We start from the raw sequence: 27,329 nt of genomic DNA, 5'->3' as shown, positions 1-27,329 counted from the left end.
ACAGAGGCAAGAGGAGAGACACTTAATTAACAGAGCCTACAACAACACCAATCAATAGTTTTGGTGTACACTTAGCACCAGCAGAGCCTGCCGACTCAAGGCCTTTCATGTGTATCCTCACACGTTTGTAATTAGCTGAAAGTATGAACATTACCCAAGCCTGCCAGCACTGTAACATCAAATCATTACTCATAATGCATTAAAATTCAACACCTGTCCGGCCAAATGTGTTAAAGGTAAAATCAAGAGCATTTGAGGAAACTTACATTCACCATTAATAGCCCATTTTACGCTTTAGGAATATCAGATTAACAGTGAACCTGCCTGCATGGCCATTTTGGTGAGAGATGTAATCTGTCATTTTGAGATCATGTCTTGCTTCTGACCTTCAACACATCATGCTGCATCAGATAGTCTGAGAGAATATAAAGAGCTCCCATTTGGCCTCATTTATCAATCTCTTCATATGTTGCTTATACATTTTTCTTTTAAATTCAGAACCCCGAAAACCCTAGTGCTCATTTATCAGCCTTCTTTTCAAAGCTTACCATTTATATATCTGACGTGGCCATGGTCGCTTTTAAATCTCTTTCATGATGTCAGTGTCATATGTAACATTCAAATGCATCTTTTAATCTCCACAGCTTGAGCATAATGTGGAGATGAAATTGCAGTAATCAGTGGGCAGTTACTTGCTTTTATACCAGGGATGGTACTAAAAGGCTCAGACAAAATGGAATGCCGGATTTAATTACGATGAAATTATAGCAGCATAAAGTCAACGACAAAAGTAAAGGAGTCCCATCGTGCCGTTTTAATGCAGTTAATAACACAAAATAAAGAGCAAGTATAATTGCACTACTAGAAAAGGAAGAAAATGCATTGTGATTTAATTGCATTGTGCAGATTTGGGTATTATAAATGCTCTTTAAAGCTCAAACATTTTCTTTTAAAGACTTATTTTTCCACCTTGAAACAGAACATGGAAATTGCGATTTTCAAGACTTATGCATCAAATTGACTTGAACATAACGTTTTAACCAAGTGCATCACTGCACATTTAAAAATATATTTTTCATCATTGCACAACATATTTTGATGCCAATAAGCTTCTTGTGAAAACTTTGTGCTTTAAAGAAACAGCTTGTGCTTTGATGAGAGGTAATGGAGCTGGTAGCATGGAAGAAATTCTCACTCAATATATCTTCCTTAAAAATAAACTCTTTAAATCATTGTATTGTCTATGCATTCAAGTCAAATCATAGACAGTATATAAATAATGGACGTAGTGACCGTGACGTCATCCATTGGTTTGTGCCCTGTTGGAAGCATCGAGTTCATTGTTAAACTCGTCGCCATCTTGTTTCCGATCAGGGAGCAGACCATATCTGGACTGTGGAGGAGCGAGAGGGATCTGATCACTGACTACAGCCTCTCTACACCTCAACCTGACTGAGAGAAGCTGCTGCTAATTCATGTTAGCATTAACTGGAGCATTAACTGGGATGTTCATTTTGGCTAGCAAAAAACAAAAACTAAATATTCATTACTTACCTCAGAAAACTGAACAGCGACTCCTTTGAGTGTCTGTTAGTCCAACCAAACACTGAACAAGACATTTTAATGAACAAATGTTCAAATAAACTGTCATTAAGTGAAAATACAGTGTGAAAGGGTCAAAGTTGTGAGACCAAATCGGTAAACGTTATTTTTTATATCTATATAACGTTATATGTAACTTTATTGACACGTTGTTCGCATTGTTCTGCTTCTCTCCTGATGACAGCTCGCCTTGTCAGTGACCTGTCAATCAAAGGTAGCCACGCCCCAAATCATACGATTCTTTATCTTCTATTTTCTTCTAACTATTAATATGAAATTGTCTTGAAGAAGATTTTTTTACCAGCGATTGAGACCATAGTGTTGTCCTAAAAAGAAATTCTGAGGTAATTAATCAAGTGAGAAGTTTTCAAATTTTGCATTGAAATGAATGGACAGATTTTTTTTGCAGTCAAACTTAGCGCCCCCTGATGGAATTTTCAGTAGAATGCACTTCCTGGTTTCCCTCCTTGCTCAGACTATATATATATATATATATATATATATATATATATATATATATATATATATATATATATATATATATATACATATATATATATATATATATATATATATATAAACAATGCCTCTCTTATAAATATCTATGGTACAGTGGAACCAGACTTTGGGTACCTGGAGTAGTTGAAGAGGCGGCTGCCCCACAGGCTGTGCTCTCCTCTGGGTGGAGAGTGGAAGAAGCACGAGTCGGAGCCATCAAAGTTGTTCAGGCCGTCCTCAGTGTTTTTGGAGGCGTGGCTGTGAACGACGTCCAGCAGCACCACGATGCCCATCGAATGAGCCACATCTATCAGCTGCTTCAGCTCGTCCGGGGTACCGTACCGACTACAAACACACACATACACACGTTTGTGTTAATACGAAATCCTTTCCATTCCATAGCCTAAATTAAAAAGAAAACATACCCCGAATCATAATCTCAACCCCTCATGTGAATCCTCATGTCAAAATTACCCTGAGAGAAAATATAGAAATTAATATTAGACCTTAACTTCTTGCCACCGTTCCAAAAAAAAAAAAAAAAAAAAACCTGTTTCATGACTTGTGCAAGTTGATGACCAACAAAAATGTCCTTGACTTTCAGTTTGTTTTTCCTTAAATTAGCATCACAGTGACAACAGGCCCACATTTTAAGAGAAAGTTCAAGTGCACACACTGAATATATATTTTATTATCATTATTTATATTTTCCTCGAATGTGTCTGGTATTCAAATATCCACAACACTATATACAATTTTACAGACATCTTTTTTGCCTCAAGATCATCCATTCTAGTTTTTTAATAGATTATATATAGAGATAGTCAGTGATTTTGTATTATATTATAAGGCTTACTAACATTATCAGTATTTTAATACTAATTAAAGGGTCATAAGGAAATCATAGGACACTCCACAGAGTAACTGTATGCGTGTACACACCTGGATATACAAACACACATATCTTTGTGTACATATGGTCCAAAAACGTCCCCCCTGTCCTTCCAGCTATCATTACATCAGCTTCCTTGCAAAACAGGACACATAGCGAGAGTATTACCCTGCTTCCCGGTATTCGACCGCTCCGGTTTTAAATGACACTGAAAGATCAATCATGGGTGAAATTACACTATATACATTACACTTTGGGTTTAGGCTCTACTCAAAGCAAGGAAGGAGGGATCTCTGAGAGAAGATAAATACTCCGACTAGTCCACCTTTATCTACGACTCCCTCCACTCTCTGGATTAACAGCAAATGTATTTACAGAGAGATTATTGTTGGTGTCAGACTTCCTAACCTTGATTTGAGGCGACTATTTCTGTGAAGTGGGGAGCTGCTGGCTCAGTTTTGTCCTCATGATGGTGTGAAGTTACTCTCTCAAGGCACCCAATAAACACCAATTTCTCGAAAACAATTTGTATTAAAAGGCGCCTATTGTAAGTGACAGGCTAAGTGGTGTAAATGACATGTAGCACAATGCAAATAAAAAATAGGCTTTTAAGTTATAATCTTTAGGGTTTCAGTCCTGGTTGAGCTGAAAGGATTCATCACATCACGTTGTACTAATAAAGAAGAATAAAGCAGACTGTTATGTCTTCTTGTATGTTAAAAGAACTCATGATTTAATGTGTGTGAAATGCACATTGGCTTTTGTCTCACATCGTTTGCAACATGTGCATACCATAGACTCTATATAAATAATGGACCGTGACGTCACCTGTTGGTTTGTGGCCTGTTGGAAGCACAAGTTCAGCATTACACTTGTCGCCATCTTGTGTCGCCATCTTGTTTCCGATACGGGGAGCAGAACATATTTGCACTGTGGAGGAGCGAGAGGGATCTAAGGACACTAACTACACCCCTCTCTACACCTCAACCTGACTGAGCAAAGCCGCGACTCCTTGGAGTGTCTGTTAGTCCAACCAAACACTGAACAAGACATTTTCACTGAACAAAATGTTCAAATAAACTGTCAGTAAGTGAAAATACAGTGTGAAAGGGTCAAAGTTATGAGACCAAACTGGTAAATGTATACTTTTTTATATGTATATAATGTTATATATAACTATATTCGCCTTGTTAGTGACCTGTCAATCAAAAGTAGCCACGCCCCAAATCATACGATTCTTTATCTTCTATTTTCTTCTAATTGGGGCCATTATTTGAGCTATTTACATGAAGTTGTCTTGAAGAAGATTTTTTTACTGGTGATTGAGACTATAGTGTTGTCCTAAAAAAAAATTCTGAGGTAATAAATCAAGTGAGAAGTTTTCAAATGTTGCATTGAAATGAATGGACAGATTTTTTTTGCAGCTAAACTTAGCGCCCCCTGCTGGCATTTTTGGTAGAATGCAGTTTAAGGCACTTCCTGGTTTGCCTCCCTGCTCAGACCCGGAGGTTGCTGCCTGGTGCATACTATGCTATTCAAAATAACTTGATTCCAGTGCAGGAATGGCAGACTAAAAAAACTACAATCCAGACAGGTGATTAAAGAATGCAAATAAACTGAATCACTAAAGTTTAACATGAATAAAATAAAATAAAAAATGTCATTATTCTAAATGTTTAACATCACACCTTTGCAAGTGTGTACAAAATAAAAGCATTTACCTGGAAGCAGCAAAGAAACTTGTAATCTGATATCCAAAACTTGCGTAGTAGGCGTGCTCCATGACCGCCATCAGCTGAATACAGTTGTAACCTGAAACAGAAGGAGAAGAGCCATTTCAAAGACGATTCTTCTCAAATTCATGTGTTAACTGATTAATACTGCAGATATTAGCTGTGGGTAAACCGCTAAATTATGTATGATCATTTGTGGTATACATATTACAGTATATATGGCAGCATGACACAATAAGCTTAACATCCTGGTGTTTCTGTTATTGAGAGCATTACATTCTGTCTATTAGGATAGCCTCGATTGCCTTCAGGGAGTATTATTCTTCTCTTTTCTTAGGATTCACTTAAAATAACACCAGCTGCTTATGTAGATCATATCCCAAACATCAATTAAAATGCAATTAATTCTTATGATGTTCGGGGTAGGTTGGACAAACAGGATAAAACAGCAAGTGCAAAACGTCTTTAAATACAGACATTATCTGAAAAAGTCTCTCTTGTTTGCCCACATTAATGTGGTACAGCAGGCATCTGGAAACATTAGCACTCAGTACTATTTGACCTGTGTCAGTCAAACAGCTGTAAATGTGAGCTGCAGGCATTTCCTTTCTGACACAAGCTCTGGTATCCTAAAGACAAGCTGCGGCTACAGGGAAACACCAGCTATCAGAGTCAGGAGGTCATGTACAACATTTCAAAACGACCTACGAAAACTGCTTCTATGAATAAGAGAACAACAGGCTTTTAAACTGCCACTGAGCACTCCAGAGGGAGGCCCTGCGGTTTTTCACTGTTGTGAGGAGCACATTTATTTATTTATATCGCAGCTTCTTTTCAGGCAAGAGAGAGAGAAAAAAAAACTTTGGCTTCTGAAGGGGTGTGACAAAGCACTGGGGTGAGAGGAAGTTTCTCTTTTTTATATTTATATATACACTCTCTCCCCACAGTCAAGAAAATGAAATGGCAGGCAAAGGCAGCCGTCACTAGAGACGCTGGAGTTTAGCCTCCTGGAGCATCCTATTGTGCAGATTCCCTCAGCTGCTGCAGGTAGATTCTTTGACAGCATTTACTCTGGCAGTTTCCTTTCCCACTAAACAGGATGACACGACCAAGGAAACAGCATTTATCAGATTGCACCTGGTTTGCTGTGCCAGTCATATCTGTTCCTTTTAATAATATCAGTGCAACACGCTGCATTTGAATGCTAAATAATGCCACATCTCATATGAGCAGAACTGCAAACCAAGACAGGGATCTGTTCCTAAAGGTTAATGTCACTAATCTAGCTCTTTATTATGAGTTGTGTCATTATGGTAATTAATCAGTTGATGAGAAACATAAAATGATGTAAGACACTGTTCACAAGTCAAAGCACATATAACTATCTTAATCATAGAATGTAAAATGTAATGAAGCAGGTGAAATGCAGCAATGAAAGTCAAAAGATGGATTTTTTAGCATTTGTTCAAAATTCATTGTTGGAACATTTTGTGACAAAATGACATTTTTTAAAAGTTTGAGTACAAACATTTTTAAATGAAAAACAACAGACAAGCAACACCATCAGAAAAGGTGTTTAAAATGAGAAATTATTAAAAAGGAAAAGGTAAGATAAACTAAAAGAAACACAGTTTGTGTTGCACCACCAGGCAGGCTGACATTGCCATCCATAAAGTTGTGCCAATAACATGGCTAAAAATCACAGATCACTCAATAGTATTGAACATTTTCAATTTCATTATTAATTAATTAGTGTTTTGAAGTTTGTGTTGCTGTGTAAACCATTTCTTGTGCATTAATTTCATTTGCCTCTTTATTTATTTTTTAAATGTTTCTAGTTTAGTCATCATTTCAGCAATATTAATTTCACAAAGATGAGATAAGCATTGTTAGCATCGTTTGATATGAAGGGAAGCTTTTATAGTAGCATTAACAGTCACATTCACCTAATGAAAAGCTGTTGTTGCTGTCTAGGATTTTTTTTCTGATTGATTTCAGTTGTGGAAAAATCTATATATTTACATGTATATTCAAGTACAAGTAAAGCTGAGCAAAACTGATTTTATTGACTGAGTTGTACACACATATTGTGAATCCAATCTAAGTTGACTCGTATGACAATATTCAGTAAATACATTGAATCCTGTACAGTTAAACTGAGAAAAGCTGCATCAGCCAGTGACATTTAACCAGAAGTTCAACCAATCAATAAGCCTACAGTCAAGTCTGGACGCCCTAAATCTCTGAAGGATTATATTGAACTAATCTGAACAAACAAATCAGAAGTGAAACAGTGCTGCAAGAAAAAAATATTTACTGTTGAACTTATTGATATCAAACCAATTGTGACATTAAATGATTTTGAGGCCATATCATCGTTCTGCATCGTTTCCCATACAGAAAGATGGCTTCTCTCTATTGCTGGCTGTGCAAGTCAGGCTCATGGAAATGGAAATAAGTTGTCCGTTTTGGAGCGATAACTGCTGTGTGGTGTGTGACTTGTGCTCTGGAGCCCTCTTTACAAAACACTGTCCAACAGTCAGTGATCCCTTCAGGTCATGCCAGTAAACAGGATGTTGACTTGCTGATGTGGCTCTGTGCAGAGCGAGTGTGACAGGTCTGCCACCGAAAATACTACTACTGGAGGAAAAGTTAAGGACCGGTGTTGACAGAGATGGCACAGGACACTGGTAGTTATAAAAAATGGCTCTCGAACCCCTCGACTAGTGTTTTTCCAGCCACATTGCTGCCTCTGATTTGATGCGTGGGGAGGTAAATACAAACTTCATCTTAATGCTTCACTTCCTCTCTCTTCTTGGCTGGAAAGGATACAAAATGTTCTCAAGTTGAGTCAACAAAAGCTCTCACTGACACTTAGATGAAGAGGATCACAGCAGGATGATTGCTGGGCACTTTTTACAGACTTGAGTGGCCAACAAAATAAGAGGGACACCAAAAGGGAAGAGAATAATGTTTTGTCGTGTAGTCTTACCCAGGTCTTTTATATGAGGCAGCACGTTGTTCGTGAAGTTGGTGTACGAGGCAATCTTGCCCTCAGGTGAAGCGATGCCCACGTGGGCCTCGTATATTCTCAGGCTCCTGGGTCTTTTTGGCCGATCGTGGATTTGCTAGAGCGGAAAACAAAATTAGATAGAAAATCATGAAAGCACCTTTTCCCAAAAATGACTAGAAAAACAGTTCATTTGGTGTGTAACTATGAGCCATAAGGTCAAAGACATAAAATGTTTTTTTCTGTGTCTCTGCATCAATATCTCACCAAAGAGGCTGATAATGGTTCTGCTCATCCTAAACATAAAAAGTTCTATGATTCACGCTGTTTGTGTTACACAATGGGATTAGGATTTGTTTTTGACATGGAATACATTTCCTGATGGCTACCCACCAGGCCTTGTGAACCCACCATTTGAAGTACATGATTGAGCCACTTGTAAATAAAGCGAATATACTGCCAGTAAGAGGGCTCCTCTAATTAAAATGGTGCCAAATAACAAGCGATAAAGAAAGCAAGGTGGTCTTTAATAGCCTCTTATTGTTTTGCTTGTGCACACTTATGCTGAGGGCGTCAAGTAGTATTGAGACACATTCAGACCCTCTTAGCATCAAGCACCCACATTAAGAATGGCCACAAATGAACGTAACGTACGTTTCACACTGCGAGAATCAAAGTAGTAAGGAAGGACCAGAACACAAGAGGCTTTTTTGGGATCTAACACTTAGCAAACCCAACATTTTGGTCACCTAACTGAGGGGATTACCTTGAGGAAACATTTGCTTTTTAATTAATTGAATTTTTAACCATCAAATTTCACCAAATATCTCCTCATGGTCCACTAGTTCCAGGAACCACCAAGAGTCCATGGCACTGTGCCAAGAGGTCCCTGAAAATGAGATCCATTCATTTAACTGGCCTCGATATGCATTCATTCATTCATTCATTTATTCATTTCTACAAAAGACTTCATAGATTGACAATATAAAAACATGGTACAATTTTTTTTTACTAGAGTAATTCATAGATTATGTTCTAATTTAAAAACAGTCTATAACTCTCAGAATCTGAAAATATGTTTAATACATGTCTAATAACGTTTCTATTACATCTATCTTGTGTTGTTCTTTCATATAACTAAGACTATACTGAAGAAGAATTGTAAGAATTGTGTGTATATTCCCGACTTTGTAAGGTAATACCATGAAATAACATCCATGGTATTTCCCCTGTCCTGTGGGGGAAATACCAAAGAGAGAAACAGTGGGAGAAAGAGAGAGTAGCACAGACTATCCTTCTGAAGGAACACTAACGGGAGGGGGTGTATTTGTTTGGACGCTGAGTTCAAATATCACAATCTTTCTCCAGAATCACAGACTCCACCTTGAAGCCTCAGTGTTTTCTCACACAAGAAAAGATTGAATCAGTTTAAACCATTTTTCACCTCAGTTTTACTTTCAGTGGCACCCAAAACCAAATCCAACCATTTGTTATATTCACTGCCACAAAAAGACACAGATCATCATGTTTCCGTTAAACAAGGTCCCATTGCAATGATGGCAGCTCAAAAATGCTTCCAGTACCAAAAACATGAAGAAGAACAAACCGCTCTCTAAATCAGGGGTCGGCAATCTTTATTGACAAAAGAGCCACTGTTGGCTCTAAATAGAGGAAAAATGTTGAAATGGAGCCGCAAACCTTATTTTAACCCTTAAAATGACCATAAAACAGTAGCAGTACTAATAGGTCATAATGAGCATTTATTGATATGATTTGTCAGGAAGCAGTGAGGACCCAAGTGTAAATAAAAGTCTGGACAGAAATATACAAGAAATATCTCACGAGATTTGGAATCGAAAGCTAGACTCACTAGACTTGAAGTTGACAAAATTTTGAGGTCAAGAAGCCAGGCCTTAGACTTCAGTAAGCTATGATGCACATATAAGTTGACTAATACGTTCATTTAGTTTTTTTTCTGTCAATTTTGGGCATTTTGTGTCTTTTTTTGTGTAATTTTGTGTCTTATTTGGTCATTCTGTGTGTCTTTTTTTGTGTAATTTTGTGTCTTTTTTTAAGTAATTTCGTTTTTTTCTGTCATTTTGTGTCTTTTTTTTTGTAATTTTGTGTCCTTTTTTTGTGTCTTTATCGTATAAATGTTTTTGTCACAGCCAAAGAGCCACATGTGGCTCTGGAGCCGCAGGTTGCCTACCCCTGCTCTAAATAAATGAGTGCTTTGGACTGGCACTGTAAAAATCTAAATTTCCCCCCAGATTTTGTTAGTTAGTTTTTTGTTTTTTTAAAAAACAGATTTTGCCTGTTATTTCAATAAAGAAGTGACATATAAATAGAAATAAATATTTAAAATAAATTATATTTTTAATTGAGAAAAAATATTAAAAGTAATAAAGTACTATGAAATACTACGGGTGCACGGATCGATCGGCCGGCCACTGATTTCCTTAATTTTGCGCAAACCGATCTTATCTAGCGATCTTATTTACCTCTGCAAAGGTCTGAAAGTAGTTTTTTTTGTTAGTTTGTCCTGTAAATTGTTGCTATTTATTTTAAGTTGAATATTTTATTAACTACATTGTGATTTCCTTTATTTGTTAAAGAAAAATACTGCTGTGTTATTGTTTTTCAGTAAAATAAGATTCAAACATTGAAGGTGTATGCGGTGAGTTATAAAAAAATCAGTATCGGCCAAAATCAGAATCGGCAGGTCAGGCTTTTTAAAAATTGGTGATCGGCCAGAAAATTGCAATCGGTGCACCCCTATAAAATACTGTTTTTTATGAAACATAGAATAATAACTTACAATGTAGGGCTGAGGGGGATCCCAGTGAACCCAGTCATAGATGACAGCTTTCTCCTCCCTGGTCACATATTTTGCCCACGGCGAGATCCGATACAGCCGGCCACCATCCTTGGTGTGAACTACCACCTGGGAAAAATAGACAAATGAGTGTTATGTTAAAACAATGACATTGAGAGGGGACATGACAGGCACTTTACATAAACTGACACACAAGTTGTCTTATAAGCAGACAGGAAATGAACCACATGATACACATTATATCACTAGAAACCAAAATTAAAAAAGGAAGTAGGGATAAAGAATAACAGTATTTCAACTAAAGTAAAATGAAAGAAATAAAAGAGGCCTGGCCACAAATCACTGAAGCTTCAAGGTCTTGTGTGAGTCCTGCATGTGTCTGTCCCTGGACGTATGCGACTTTAAAGTCAGCATTTATTTACATCTTCCAGCCATGAAATGCTTACATCATAAAACTGTGCTGTTACTCCCCATCCATTACACAGAAGAGATGGTGCAGATTGTTCAACCAATAAACCAAACATTTTTCAATGTGTCAACATGGAAACCACCCCTCCCTCACTCCCTGCTTTCCAATGCAAAACTTTGCTTTAAATGTGATATACTGAGCTCCCGGAAAGCCCTGAAGACATAATATGTAGTGGAGGACAAATAGAGAGCATATTGACCAGAATTCTTGTTGTGGTGAATCTGGATTCAATGGTAATTATCCTGTGTTTTATTTTTGTGAGCGGTGCAACTCCTCTGTTGGTTTTAACACAGCCACTCGCTGGCTCACATTGAGAAGGGATTTGAGCCAGGGAGTAATTTAGAAAAGTAGGAAATCTAAATCATTATCCTTTGCCTCTCATCTATTATGTCTGCAATTCAGGATTGGAAGGGGGTCAAATAAGTATAGTTTGGAAATCTAACTGAAAAGTTACTTTGCCTCCATCAGTCAAATAAGAAAGGAGAAAGCCAGCGGGAGAGTTAGAAAAACCCACCAAGAAATCGATCCTGTAGTGTTACCCACAGTATGTGTTCACCCTGTTTTGTCCCCTGCAGAAACGAGCATTAGAACCCAACTAATTCTGGCTACTGTTGTGAAGTAATGACTGTTCCAATGCCACCTGCCTGGGAGCCGTTGGCCAGACCCCCCTCTGGGGTTTTTTCATTATGGCCAGGCCACCTGGGGGTTAGCTGCCTGGCTCTCCTTATGACATGCTTCACAGTTTATAGGATTAGTAAAAGATAGTTGGATAAATGGACTGGCATAAAGCCTGACAGAGCGGTGGCCCTTCAGACAAATTGGCCAGCATTAAGAATATTAAAGAAAAATCACAGTGATGGGGAGGCTGAACAGGAAAGAAGAGCCAGGCACGATGCGAGAAGTTAGGTGTGGATACAAAAAAAAAAAAAAAGTGAGCGTTTGATCACTTAGATAACACCTTGGTTCACTTCTCTAAAGTCTCTCAACATAAAGAGCTCATTGTGAGTACTGTACCCACAAAAGGACACTGCTTGTTTATGGAGACAAATTGGGCCCTGAACAAAGGGGAGAGAAGGGCAAGCTGCTCTACATGAGAGTGATTGGAGCTAGGTTCGTGCTTCCACGAGGGAGTGCTGTGGAACTAATTCTAAAGTAGAGCTCACAGCAAGACAGCCATTCATAGGCAGCAGGGGGGCACAAGGAAAGGCCAGGTGCCAGCTTTTCCATCTGCTTCTTATCGTCCTTAGACTGACCTCCGCTGACAATGGGAGCTGGGCAGCCTGTCCAGGGCGCAGGAGTGTGCCAGCGATGACCCGGTCCCAAGGAGAGTGGCGCCACGATGCAATCCCTTCCACGCCTGGCATCTCATTTCAGGATTATTTCTCATCCACGCTGTTTGCTTGGGAGACAATGCATAATGGGAGGTGCGTCTTTTGCATTTAACCCTGATGAATTATTTACTAGAGCTAAAAACCAATCATGTACACCCACTGCGGGGTGTGTTTTGCACAGACAAACACGGCACAATGTCCTGAGGGATACCTGCCGCAGACAGGAGCTGAAATAAAAGCGATCGGTTGGGCTTCTCAGGTGTATCTACCCTCCACTGTGCAGATTGTGTACATACAGTAATCTCCCTTCTGCTCGCTGTGAGTTTGATATGTTGTTGACGGCAACACGCCAGGTTTTCACTTGGTACAAAAGACACAACACATGACAGGGAATGTCCCTCGCATATTACACTGACAAGTCCCCATACCACCGTGGCAAGATGACACCTACTGAGGGTGTGAAAATAGGCATGAAGATGTTCTGTTCTCTACCTTGAGTTTGGTGTTATGATCCACAGCTGGAGACTTGTCATGCTTGGGCGGGAGAATCAGTTCCCACTTGCCAAATGCTTTCTTGGTGTAGGGGTGGGAGAATTTGTCCCAGCCATCTATAGGGGAACACAGCGAGGATTGAATCACATCAAATTAATTGGTTTACAACACAGAGCCAAACATCACACTGATTAGCTACTGATCAAAGAAAGCCATATGATCAGAGATGTGTGTGACAGAGCAACCACTACAAGAATCTCTCTCCTCCTTTTGGTATGCAGTGATCACAGAGGAGAAGATTAGGAAAAAGTCTGGAAAAAATGCATAATTAGTGGAGCAGAAATATGTTGTTTATCTAGTTCATTACCTTGCAATCTATCTTGTGACCCATATGAGGTCTTGACCCTCAGGTTGAAACTATTACCTCTTGTCTACATTTTGTACTGCTAATGTGCAATTTAGCCAAGCACACTTTTAATGAACTATGCTGACCAACACAGGGCTTATATCACCACCACAACTGTGCAGTATTATACAAGACTGAAATTTACCTATTATTATTAAACATATGTGGAATCTGAATAGGATTATACATCCTTATCACAGGGTTCGTACACTTTAGCAGTGGTCAAATTCAAGCATTTTTCAAGGACTTTCAAGGTAAATTTTCAAGCTTTTCTAGTATCTTACACCTGTTGTAAATTGCATGTTTTAGATGAGTACTTACATACTAAAAGGGGGAGATTTCACTTAACCATACCAACAGCGATGGTGTTACACTTTTAGGAGGAACAGGCTTCATTTCAGATAGACTACTCATTATTTTTTACATTCAACATGTGATTATCTATAGTCTATAGATGGATATAGTCCGATTGCAAGAGAAATACAGTAAGAATTTCAAGCATTTACAAGCACTTTTTAAACCTTGAAAATACAACATTTAAATTCAAGCATTTTCAAGGATTTCAAGCACCCGTACGAACCCCGTTATCAATTATTCTTATTACTAAAGCTTTTTGGTGCAGAACAAATTATTTATAAAAACTTGGTGCAGTCTGCAGTTGTACTACTGCCTGCTTTGATTTTACCACTCAGCGTCGCCAAAGTCAAAAAATTTTAAACCAACCACAGGGGCTTTCATTAATTTTGATTGCAAATGAAACAATTAACAGTTGCAGTCTTCCTCATTACAGCAGCGAGTGTTGTGCTAACAACAGCTGCTAGCTGATCGGCACCACTGTGGCTTTAGCTCTATTTCAATATCCTCATGTGGTCACAGGGCCTCTTTATTTTTCTGACCTCTACACTTGGTCTTCACACAATTCCCCCCCCCCCCCCCCCCTTCTCTCCCTCTCTCTCATCTGAAACCTCTTGCATAATTCTTTCTTGTTGTGTTGCTACTCGGCACTGCTCTCCTGTGTCTTCTGACTTTTGCAACAATGAGTAAAGCAGCAGGCTCAGTCATCTAAAAGAAAACCTGATAAAACACCACTTCACTGCTCATTGAATTATATCTCTGAGGGAACAACAGAAAGGCGTTACATTCATAACCTGCTGATATCACATTACCAGTTGTCATTGACTGACAGGAATATATCAGGACAGAAAACATTTATTATAAAGCAGCCACCTTGGCATGTCAATTTAGAATGTCGTTTTTATTCAGTAACCCATATCTGCTTGCTATTCATGAGCAAAAACAACAGCAGGATAGAAAATGAATCACAGGAGATGCTCCAGAAGTGACCGGGCACAACACCAGCACTTTTCACAGGCAGGCCAAGTCATATTTTTTCACAATTTATTTATCTCCCTTTGCTTAAACTCCTCTAAAAAAAGCAGTGTGTTATGCATCCAACCTGCACCATATTCATGACTAGGGCTGCTGGGCTGTTTCCACATTTACTATGAAATTGAAATCAAATAATATGACTGAGCCGTGTCAAAATGTAATCTCTCACAGAATTGAATGTTGGAATTGAGCTGCTGCCCAAGGTCCTGGGCAGATAATTAAAAAAGGAAAAGGAACAGGAGAAATATGGAAAGAGGGAATGGCAGCAACAGAATTAACTAGCACAAAAAATGTGTAGGGACAATAAACAAATTGACAAATCTCCGGTTTTGCACACAGTATCAATCTGAAGGTATTACTATTAGCATTTCTTTCCTTTATCATTACCTGCAGGGTGTCAGCTCAGAATGGCTGGAGCACAGAGGTAAGTGTTTGTGCTGTGGTGTGGCATGGCAAATACTATCTGAGTTATGTGCACAGGTTCTTTCACCATCCTTCTTGTTATTCTTTTTTTTTCTATTATTACATTTTTTGTGTTTGTCCTTTGATAGTAACATATTACCACTGGCATGTGTAATAGATGCATTAATATATTTGATAAAGGAAAGGAAATGACACTGAGAGCTTGTATTACCTTGTATATCTATTTGATAGATGAGAGCAAGTCTCATTTAATCTTGTTAATGATGACGAAAATGAATAATCTTGCCGCATTTTCACAGCCCACATTAACTGAAAATAACACTCAAAAGACTATTAACCTGAAATTACTTTGAAAGTTGGCACCGGAGGGAATAGAGATTTCAGTGCAAACACAGAGGTTGCACTCTCTCAACAACTTTGCAGGCGGTGATGAAATAACCAGCTACTAAAATATTAACAAACACTCCCACATTCAAAAGAACCCCCTTCAGTATGCAAGTTTATCCTGTGTAATCAATATTTTCCACATTTCCTACTCCCAGGTTGGTTGATCAAAAGGGCTGATACCCTTGTAGCGCAGATCTCTCTGCTTAAAAAAAAAAAAGTGGACCCTTTGTGTTCAAGAGTGCAGAAATGTCAAATTTCTTATTTAATGCACCGTGAAGATATGCAACTTTCCTGTTAGCACTGAAATCTCCTTTTTGCTCCCAACAGTGTATGTAACTCCATATTAAAGTGTCATTTCCTTTTTAGTAATCCAATTTATTATTGCAAATTGATTGCTCCAACTGAAATGAAGAATTCTTTCATCTATCAGCTGGTTGCATGCTTCTTTTAAAACACAATGAGGATGCATGCTGTGCCAAAAATAAATGAAGATTACCTAACAGAAAAGACTCACTATTTTGCACGAACTAATATAAAAACAATAACTAATAATAAAAAGGTGAAAGCACCATGTTTCTGCTTTGATTTCAGGGTGTTCACATCCACATTAAGTTCATTTGTGACACCTTTAAACACAGAACATGCATGAGCAGATAATAAATGAGAAGCAATAAATCACAGTGCAGCTTTAAGGAAACAACTCAGACATCACACTGCTGACATATTGTTCAGGAGCTGACAGTTCTCCTCAAGCTACTTACTGAAGTCACCGGTGAGGAAGAGGGCCTCTGCAGCCGGAGCCCACTCTGAAAAACACAGGCTGTTGTCAGGACGTCGCTGCACAAGGATTGTCTGGTAGCTCAGTGTGAACTGGTCAAAGCCACCTTCCGTCTCTTCCAGCTGTAAAAGCTGCTTCTGTAGCAGCTCATACCTTCAAAGCACAGGGAACAAAACTGTATGAATACAATGGAAAACCCACAGGTGGACACACAATCTGTTGAATACATTTGATATATGTTATATGCCATCGGTGATGCTGAATAAACATCAGTTATTCACTTTTTGACAACCCCCTCTGAAGAACATCAACTGAATTCAGGTGCAGCTTTTTCTCGTGTGGGTGGAGAGTGAAATAACAATAGCAACGGAGATAACTGTGCGAGAGTTTCTCCAGCTTTTTCTCTCTATGACAGCTGAAAGTCAGGGTAAATATAGTGAGTCTGGGATTTGAGGATTTGACTCAGTTATTGAAGCAAAACCTATGCTAATTGTTGTTTGTTTTTAAAAGATGAATTATTAATGTGGAATATTAATGGAGTGTATTATCTTACATATAAAACATGGGACACCACGTCTTCATTCCCAAAGAAGGGCTACTGCACTCCACAGGAAGACAGTGGAAATTAATGATGTTATTATTTTTTCTTCTGGTAAGTACTCACCATGGTAACGCATGATGTTGACAAGTACACACACACACCCCCACACACACCATATCACTACACAACTAGTCAAATTAAGTGTGGAAGAAGATATTCATCAGTAATTACCAGTAATGCTACCATTACTGGAAAAAGCAGTCCTTCTATTGTACCCTGTCAGTGTTATCACTTATCACCCATTAACAACTATTCATTAACAATACAGTTAGTAGTGAAAGCAATTTTCAAAATCATTGGTCACACTTGCATGTCATTCCAGTGCAATCAAAAATCTATTTCACTGAGTAATTAATTATTTCCGCACATTTCTGTGTAATTAACAGTCTTAAATTCAATGGGTTTCTCAGTTTTTTAAATGGTTTGACATTTTGCAGTTGAGTTTTCCTTTAAGGGTCTGCCTTAAAGGTTGGAGTTACAATACATACATAAATAAGCACTTTAAAGGAAATGTTTCATACATTTTTAACAATGACAATTAACAATCACAGTACACATTGTGTCTTAGATTAAAAAAAGGGAAGACAAACAAAAGATTAAACTGTTGTGCATTGTATACATGTCTGAAAATGTTTCTTATTTTGCACATATTTACTACTTTTCTAAAATATTGCAGCACATGCTGTGCACAGTGCTGCATCTTAATGTTTCCATGCTAACGTTATCTTTTTGAGGTCCTACCTCAGGATGCAAACTTGCCTCATTCCCTCAAGAATGCGTGACTACAGGCATATCCTGAGAGATAAACCTCTGTCTGTTACCTTCAACTGGGAAGGATAGACTAACTACTTTGCAATTTATCTCACTTAAGTTCCTGCAGCCAGCTGGTGTCCATATCAGATTCCCCCCGGTACAGAAAGCCTCTTTCAGCCAGCTGAGTTAAGTGCACTCTCTCCCCTATAGCCCTGAAGCCAAGCTCAGACTGGCCTGTGAATGCCCTGAGGCTAGTGATGATGGGCTGAAGTAACAGCGCGATTTCTCAGCAGCTGCTCCCTGTGTTGAGCATAGTGGATACAGACAGTACTTGCCAAATGTAAACCTTTAAAGTCCAACCAATGATGCCACATGCCTCCTTTGCCACTTTGTCACCATTTCCAGAATATGCTGAAAGGAAGGACAAAGGGATGATTCACATAAGGGCAGAGCTCCACTGCCACAATATTAATAGGCATGAAAGTCATGCCTATGATTAAAACAAATGAGTTCCAGAAGGTCGGACCAGTGGGAATACTGAGCCAAAATCCTGCATGGATGCAGTATTCATCGCACATCTCTTGTCTGTTTCCACTTGAGATAGCAGCAAGGAGGCAGGATGAGACCACACATCACAAATGAACTGTGCCCATAAAGCTACAATTCATTTCAACAAGTCATTAACACAGTTAAAGCCAGAGGCAAAATCAAAACTTTAATTTATTTTCCTGTTATTGATAATCAGACAGAAACCGATGTTCTCTGTGTTCTCTGATGAAGTTGTCACTCTTCCTCTCCACAATACTGCCACTGGTGCCACATCTCTATACCATCTCCCTGCTTTTTCTGCAGTTTTTGGCAAACTTCTGCTCATTTGCACACCACAGACAAAATCATTCATTTGGAGTCGTGTTTCTGTCCAACTGACTGATGCAGGTCCAACATTCGCTCACCTTTTAGCTCTGTTTTGCTCTCCGCCAACTCCTGAAGTGAATATTTGTCTCTTTAGCTGCTAAATGCTCCACAATGTTCACCAGCTTGTTGCTAACTGTGTCTGTCTGCCGTTTGGAGCCTGGCAGGAAGCCTACAGTGGGTTTATCAGAGCTTTTTGCTGAAAATAGCAGCCTGCTGTGGCTATAAACGACACTGATGAGAGCAGGGAGACTGAAGCAGAACAGTAAGGTTGCGGGCTGTGAAACCAAACCGATGAGCTAAAACACGGCCAAACACTCTGTAGATCTTAGCAGAACATTACTACAAGCTATTCATATTAATGCATAACAGGGGTGTCACATAATCCAAATCCACAATTCAATAGACGTCCACATTTAAAGGATTATCGTTAAACAATTCGATGCAATTATGAATTAAAAACATTTCAGCACTGAAGGCTGTGTCGTAGTTAGATTACTGAGTCTTTATCAGTCGGATGAACCGATCTTTGGATTTATGCCCTGAAAACTGCGATTTTAATTTTATATGAAAAAAAAAAATAGGCTACAGGGTATCAAGTGTGATATAGCTGCCATATTTTTCTGGAACACATAACATAACATCAATCAGGTCATTTGGTCCAATTTTCAATTTCACTGATGTTGCTTTTGATTTTAATAACTGAAACTGAAAACTCACTTTGATCGATTTAGAAATGACCTATACATAACTGCCATATTGTAAATATAAAATCCTGATAAGCAGCTTGAAGAAATAAACATTCAAATATCAGTTATTATATTCGTTTATGCAAGAGAGACATATCACCACTTATTAAAGCAATATTTCAGCTTCACAAAAATACTGCTGCTCATTGTCAGGTAGTAGACAAGGAGAAACACTGCTAATCCCTGCGGCCATAAATTACAAAAGAGTCTTGTCCTGTCCCCTATTCAGTGGTAATAGAGCAGTGGGAGATTATAGATGTGAGTCACAGATTACAGCCCTGGCTCTCTTATCTATTGCTTTGGATAACTGTTCTTTATCTATAAAAATACTGGAGAAAATATCATATGGCACAACAGCGATATTAAACTTATATATATATATATATATATATATATATATATATATATAATATTATATTATTATATACATTTTGACAGATAAATTGTAGGTGACACACATCAAGCTCCTGTCAGATCACTTTAGTTCAGTGTTGAATACATTTCTGCTTCTTCATGTTTTTTCACAAACAAGTGGAAATGTTCTATTTGTCCCAGAGTTGACATTGAAAGTGGGGAGAAAAGCTTCCCGACAAGAGAAGCGCTCGGCTCAGAAGGCACAAGAGAAAGCTAATCAGTTAGCAAACGCTCTCCTGAAAATCAAAGCCAAGGTTCAGGAGGTGCTGGAGAAGGTGGGTTAGTAAAGATCTCCTTGATGAGAAAGCTGAGGCTCAGAGGGTGCTCAAGACAGAGAACCAGCTGGGGGACACTCTCTCGAATAAGAGAAATGAGGCTCAGAAACAGCTGGAGAGCCTTGACTTCAGCTCTGAAGCACAATGAGGAGCAGCAGAAGATCGATCATCTGCAGAAACGGGAGGAGAAGATCTCCCTCCTCAGGGCCACAGGGAGGTCAAACAAACCCTGCAGGAGACTGAACTGGAGTGGAAACAGAAGCAGAGCAGCATGACGTCCATGCTGGATGATCTGGAGACAAAAAGTCCACGTAGAAAAGTTGGATAGCCAAGCTCTTTCCATCCCTGAGTTCAGCAGTGGATGAACAGTTGTTCTGTTTCTGTTGACATCCTGCAGCAAGAAGACCTCTCTGAATCGTCCTCCAGATCTCCGGTCTCCTTTACAAATGTGTTTAGTTTTTTGGTGAGATTGTCCTTGACTTCTCAAAAAACACGGCCTGGACTGAGAACCACTGTATGTGGAAAAACATCTTCTTGACTTTAGGTTAAAACTTTAAATTTCTCTACAGTTAACATAGTGAGTCAGCTGTAGAGAAACTACGAAACTTTGGCCAGTTGGAGCAAACAAACATAAGTTGGAACTTCAACTCACATTTATCATCCACTGTAAAACTTTATGTATCAACAGACTTGTGTGATTTGCACAGAGTTCCTAAGGTCAACACAAGTTCACTGCATAATAGCCCGGTCAGTTTCAGCCAATTCATTTGGATGCCATTCTAACGTCAGCAAAAAATAAAAATAAAAAGGTTTCTTTCAGTTACTTTTCTACAAAATGTATCTAATCTTCATCTATGTGAGAGGAATATTTGTGGTTGTTTTATTCTAAACTATTAAAATAAGTAATAATCTTGATGTTTTCAAACCATTTGGTAGTGGAGTGCAAATAACTTGGAGGTACTTTCAAGATTACTGTCGAAATAGTATGAAAATTCTAAAGTTTTTCATATTATTGTTGTAGTTTTTGGATGACCCAATTATAAAATAGATGGATCTGAATTACAACAGGCGAATGAATGTGATAAATTGCATCAGTTAAATAAATTCTCACTGTTCAAAAAGAAGCTCCACATTTGACAGACAGGATGGGGTGAGGAGAGAAAGTAGGGCTCATCTATTTTGAGGGGAACTCAGATTTATTAACTGGTTAATATTCAGTTACAGTCAGAAATAATCTGCACTAAAACACCAGTACTGGATGAGTTAAGGCCTTGTGAAGTATGTGAATAATAGGAAATAGATCACTTAAACCCACAGTTGGCTCTTATTCTGATTTCATATCTTTACTTTTCACAGTTTACAATCTTTAGTCATGATCATAAGAGACTTTTTAAAATTCTCCACACAGAGCAGCTGAACTTTGTAACCTGTTCATACACTCACTGTTAGACAATGGGGCATCTAAATTTAGAGTGAGTGTTCAGGTCTGTTGCGTTGTGTATGACTGATGGTGACAGCTGAAGCACAGAGGTGTCAGGACAGTCTACAACAAGCCGGAGAAACACAAGTAGAGAAAAGCTTCTTTCTTCCTGATCTCAGCTCGTCTACAGGGCTCCCAAACAGCCCAGCGGCAAGGTCACTTTCAAATAATGCCATTAATGTCCTTCTTTGACTAAGTGCATTAATGAGGCTAAAATGGGACCCGAAACATTGAGCTTGATTGATGAAAGCAAGACTTCTGTGCTAACATCATACCTTTGTTGACTCTCAAGCAAGGTGACATGAAAATAAATGCTGCCAGAAGGTTCATAAAGTATTCACTCATTATAACACAACAGGTAGTTTCAGAGATGTGTTCCAGTCACTCTAAAACAGACCTGGGCATTGGGCGGAGGTTACAGAAATTAGAAATGAATTCAACCACAGTGCTTTTATTTTGATGGTGGTTTACGTATATCTGCCTGCATACATACCCACCTGCAAAGAAACGCCTCCCACAAAATACACCGAGTGACCTCGGTAACTTGTCAAAAACACGTATTGCTGTTTGCATAAAGTTAGGTTTACTGCATAAAATACATGCTCTATATTTTTTCTTGTGGTTTGAATGTATGTTTAGTTGCATTCCTGGCTGAATGATGGTCGACTCTTTAACTGATAGTTCACAAGACTTATTTAAAATCATAGCTCCATGAAAATAAAAATAAGATATCCCTTGGTCACCTTGTGAATCCACCGTAAGAGCTACGAGGTGGGAAAACAATAACAAACATTAGCATTAGCACTTGAGCAAACAAGCACTTTTACTTTAGCTAAGACAACAAAAATAGCCACTAATATATATGACAGAAGAAAATAAACTTTAACAAACCTTGTTCCTGTCAGCCGCCACTTTAGAAGCCTTTTTGATACTTTATAGCAACTTTATATCAATCACGACGCACTCGTTATTATTTACCCATCTTTATCATTTTACCGCTCCACCTGTTATTTCCTGTCACTACCTTTCAAAATTAAAGCATCGGTTTCACACTGGACGACACCTTTTCAAAATAAAAACATCACAACATTGTAAAAACACCTAGAAAATATACAAACAAGCTGTATAACACAAAAGCACCAATAGGAACCTTGCTAAAGGTAATTTACAGTTGTGTTTAAAATAAATGGGAAAGTGATATAGTGATTGGAGTATTTACTACTTTTTATTGCTATATTTGATTTACTCCACATTAATAATCAACATTGTCTTATCATAACATGTATTCTTATCAGAAGCAGTTCAAAACCAGATAATTTACTGTATTTTATAAAGCAATCAAATTAATATTGAGCAGAATTTAGTTCAGAGTTTTGGTCCGGCCCCCAAAGCCTTCGTGGTATTGGTCATGTGGACCCTTGGGGAAATTAATTGCCCACCCCTGCTCTAAAAAGTCCTTCTATTAACAAACTGTAAGTTGCCTTTTTCACACTTATCTTTAATTCCTGTATTTTACATCGTTAATTTAGAGTCGGAGCACATGCATCGTATTCATCACTTCAAAGTCAATCATCAGTTTTGCTTTAAATATATTGCATCATCATCACAAGCATAAGACTCAGACTTATTGCTGTATTTTCACTTTGAAATGAGTTGTGATGACATACTCAAATCTGTGCAAAAACTCTTTGCTGCAATAAGCAGCAGTCCCAATACTCCCTACTTTCATTTGGTCCAATTTAGAAGATACATGGTGCCACAAGCTGCAAAATCCTAGCAGCACTTCCTGCAGACTTGCGCAACAGGAAGGGTAAATAATGAAGCATGTCAACAGAGCACTGCTCACTGGGGCTGTAACCTGCGTGCAGCATCAACGCTTGTTTTCACATTCAATCTGAAACTAGCATCCTGATGAAATAAAGTAAGAGCTGCCTACAGCCACAGAATAACTCATTAGAATGGGAGGCCTGCAAAATCTGCTGAAATAATTTGAACTGCCTGTGCATACTGGCTGTATCTGGTGTGAACAAAAGTTCAACAAACCTGAGATGTGGTCAGCCTTGCGCCATGACATGGCGGTGAAATCTAAAGAATCAGTCTGTGTGGTCATAGGTCTATTTCTGATAAGGCAGCTGAATTCTTAGCACTGTGCAGCTCAGTGAGGAAGCTCAGCACGACACCCCAGCCAGAGAAAGCTCTTGATTTCTATGCCTTGTGTTCATGGTGTGGTGTTTGGGCTTTGGGCCTGAGGACACCAGGGGCTTATCAAGAATTAACCTTCACACAGCAGTGCTCCTATATGTAAAATAATTTATGTGCAACTTTCATCAGCATGACAGGTGTTTGAGACACGTCTAGGGCTCTGTGAAGCCTAGCAATCCCAAGCTGTGTCTGAGATGAAACTGACACGCTCATCTCTCTGCAAGACTAGAGCCCTGCTCACATGCTTCAAATACAAAGCAGGTGGTCCCTTACCTGCCACATTAGAGACAAGATCAGACACGGTAATGAAAATGGATTAAACTATATGGCCCCTGAGCAGAGTTTTAAGGCCTAGTTTCGGGGACGACCCAACAGTGAGCAGATACCGGAACAATGTGAGCTGTAGATCACAATCACTATCTGCCTGAAAATAAAAAAACATTACACTAATTTAAAAAAAAAAAAAAAAGAAATTCAGCAGGTGAAGGTAATTTGACAGGATGTGCAGAATAGAGCTAAACAACTACACTGTCATTGTGTGAGCAATATGGCCTTCTATCCAGAAATTAGCCTGCACAATCCTCTCAAAAAAACAAAACAAAAAAAGATTACAGAAAAAAACAACATTGTGTTATTATTAACTGGGACATTTTGTTGCGATTCAGCCAATACGCAATTATTTTTTCTAAGTGCGCCTCTTCATTTTATCAGGTTAAAACCAGAACTCACAGCCATTAAAAAGACACAAGTAACAAAAACAGGAACATAAACTGAATTTTATAAACAAGCATGAGCCTGCACAGTCTATTGACTAACAGAGAATGTCTATTTACTTTAGGAGATTAGTGTAGACACAGGGTCAATGCATTTACCACTGAAGGTCTTTTCAGGTCTCTGCAAATTACTGCACTAATTTCAGCATATTTGTATTTAAAATGTATTCACAATATGCAAATATTCACTCTATAACTTCCTGTAAATATTTACTGTATTAACATGGTGATAAAAGTGACAGAGAATAAACAGGCCTAAGGGTCGCAGAATTGACTAATTAGCAAAACAGATGTTTATGAACTTCAAGTTCACTTAATTAAACTTGATTCTATTTAAAGGTTTTGTATGTTTGGTCTCTCCTGGTGCACATATTTAATTGTAATCAAGGCATGGAAGTATTTTTTGTGAGCTAATATCTCTGCAATGCTCGGACAACCATTTTACAAGGAACTAAGGTTATTATCTGAAATAGGATTCTGATTAATTTCAGATCCTGTGATCCTCACTGACAGTAATAACAAGGCTGATATATTATTTGTCAGGGCTTTCTGCTTTAGTTTCTGCATTAGTGGCATTAATATGTGACTCAGTTAGGAAGGTGCATCATGGAAATGTTTGCAGCCTGGTCATAAGGTTTTGGCATGTACTTCCAAAGTAGTTTGATACCAATAAGCATCACACTTTGGCAACGGTATAAAAATGTGACTGGAATATGTACTGGACATATCTTAGATTCATAAATGTACCAGCCCACAAGCAAGGCACAATTACTAGCAGCACGCACACACACAGACAAAGTCAGCTACTTAAGACTTCCACCCTAATAATTGCAGGCCAAATCAGGGCTGAAGAGGAAAATCATGCAGCAGAAGAGTGCAGCGTAAAGTCAATTAATGTCTGAGAGGTTATTTGTGCTGCAGGGCCTTTCACACTGCAAAACTAAACCAATCAGCTGCTGCGCGGTGTGTGTTCCTGGTTGACAGCGCCCAACTCTGTATTTTAATCCAATTTTAAGACACATTTTAGGATAACTGATGCCTCGATAACAAGCAGACACAATGACAAGTTAAAGTCATTATATTGAGGGGGAAGGCCTGCAGAAAACAGAGGATGTTGGGATGCAGGGACACAGCGATGCTCCGGCGTCGGCAGCCTAAACACAACAGGCGAGGATCAGACAGCTTTCAGCCCAAAGCACCACCTCACGACGCAACGTGGACGTCACCTGACTGCGAAACATGCTTGCTCTTGAACTGTCAAACATAGGAAGTTGAGACACGACTTGCTTCCTTCAGCAACTTCTCATATAAAATGGTAGCGATTCATTAATTTTGCATGAGCTCAACATCCCTCTAAACACTTGTTATTCAGCGGGCAGGAAAAGCAAGCTATCTGCTGTGCGAGAGAAGGAAACGCAGCTCCGTGCGACCTTTCATACAAAAATATCAACCTGGACACAGAGGGCGACTGTCTGTTGTGTTGCAAACATCGCTTTATATCTGTTATTTGTGTATTTTTGTTACAAGACACAAACGCCAGCGTAAACTGGCTTCTGATCGCTTCACCGGGGGCTGATTTCGGCGACAAGCTGCACACAAAAGCGCCGTTTAAACCGTTTTTACCTCCTCTTGAAGTCCTTCTCGTACGCTTTGAGGTAGGGATCCATTTGGAGAAGGCAGTTGAACTTGGGAATGGTAACATTATCCTCTCGGTCTGCCATGGTTTCTCCAGACGAAACCAATCGAGCACTGACTGTTGCTGTCCAGACGCTCTGTCATGAACAGAGGAAAGGCTGTGTGCCCGTTTTTAATATCCGGAGACCACAACGAATCAGGATTGCATTGTGCCTAGCCCGTCCCATCACAACACGCTGTGTTTCAGCGGGCCAGACATAAGAGAGCAGAAACGTGTGATGCTGTGATACAGTGTAACTTTAAGATGACAGCAGAGGAAGCATCTGGCGCGTCAGAGGAAGATGACTCGAATCTGTATGCAGATGTGCCGCTTTGTAGGCTGTTTGTCTGCTTGACCTTGTGGTTGTATATAAAAAAAAGGAGAAGAATAAAAAAAACACCTGCTAAAAAACACAGTAATATACATTCAGGGACATGTAGTATGTCTCTGGTGCCCAATGGCTAACTCAGTATTGCCTTACAATGATGTCTGGTACAAGGTTGTAATAATAGTTTTGGATTTTTTTTATTTTTTTATTAGTCTTAGTTTTAATTTCGTTGTGATTTTTTGTATTCAAAGTCAGTTAGTTTTAGTTAGTTTTTAGAGTGAGTTTGCTAGTTTTAGTTTATTTTTTTATTTTTTTGAAAATGCTTAGGTTTTTTTTTAGTTCTAGTGTTAGTTTTAGTTATTTGTAATGGGCTATGTGTTGGGTGCGAGATTCAAAGAGGTCATAATAAATTTTGGCTTTATTTCCTTTGGCTGACAGAATCCTCTTTCTAATAGAAACACTGGATTATGTATGAAAAAAGTTCACAAAGACGAAAACTAAGGACATTTCCACTATAATTTTACTTAGTTTTGTAACCACACAACACGGTTTCAGTTAGTTATGTTGTTTTTTTTAAACTCTTGTTTTTGTTTTTATTTCAGTTAATGAAAATGTTTTTTCAATTCTAGTTTTCGTTATTTCGTAACTATAATAACCTTGCTGTGGTATGTCTTAACAAATACAAACAACATCAATGTGAAATTCTGAATGAATGTTTGTTGTGGTATAGGATGATTAAGATTAACCCCATGAGTATGAACAGTCAGTGGAAGAAAAAATACCCAGATCTTAACTTAAGTTAAAGTAGCAATACCATAGTGTAGAAATACTGTTACAAATAAAAATCCAGCATTTAAAATATTACTTAAGCAAAAATACAAAAGCATGAGCATATGAACATAAAATTACAAAAGGTAAAAG

General features: G+C 38.6%; 1 protein-coding gene across 1 annotated transcript in view; it reads right to left on the bottom strand.

Annotated features, from left to right (window-relative positions):
- The window catches only part of gbe1b (glucan (1,4-alpha-), branching enzyme 1b), an 82,333-nt gene extending 56,077 nt beyond the window's left edge, over positions 1-26,256 (bottom strand). Inside the window, exons 1-7 of the mRNA XM_059330989.1 lie at positions 26,029-26,256; positions 16,230-16,399; positions 12,864-12,979; positions 10,554-10,679; positions 7,718-7,853; positions 4,714-4,804; positions 2,236-2,445 (exon numbers count right to left, since the gene is read on the bottom strand). Of these exons, the coding sequence (XP_059186972.1) occupies positions 2,236-2,445; positions 4,714-4,804; positions 7,718-7,853; positions 10,554-10,679; positions 12,864-12,979; positions 16,230-16,399; positions 26,029-26,126 (947 nt within the window). The 5' untranslated portion in view covers positions 26,127-26,256. The remainder of the gene's footprint in view (positions 1-2,235; positions 2,446-4,713; positions 4,805-7,717; positions 7,854-10,553; positions 10,680-12,863; positions 12,980-16,229; positions 16,400-26,028) is intronic.
- Positions 26,257-27,329: the final 1,073 nt, after the last annotated feature.

This window comes from Centropristis striata, chromosome 4 (assembly GCF_030273125.1).
Source record: "Centropristis striata isolate RG_2023a ecotype Rhode Island chromosome 4, C.striata_1.0, whole genome shotgun sequence".
In the NCBI taxonomy this organism is placed as follows: Eukaryota; Metazoa; Chordata; class Actinopteri; order Perciformes; family Serranidae; genus Centropristis; species Centropristis striata.
This window is presented reverse-complemented; position numbering and strand designations above follow the sequence as displayed.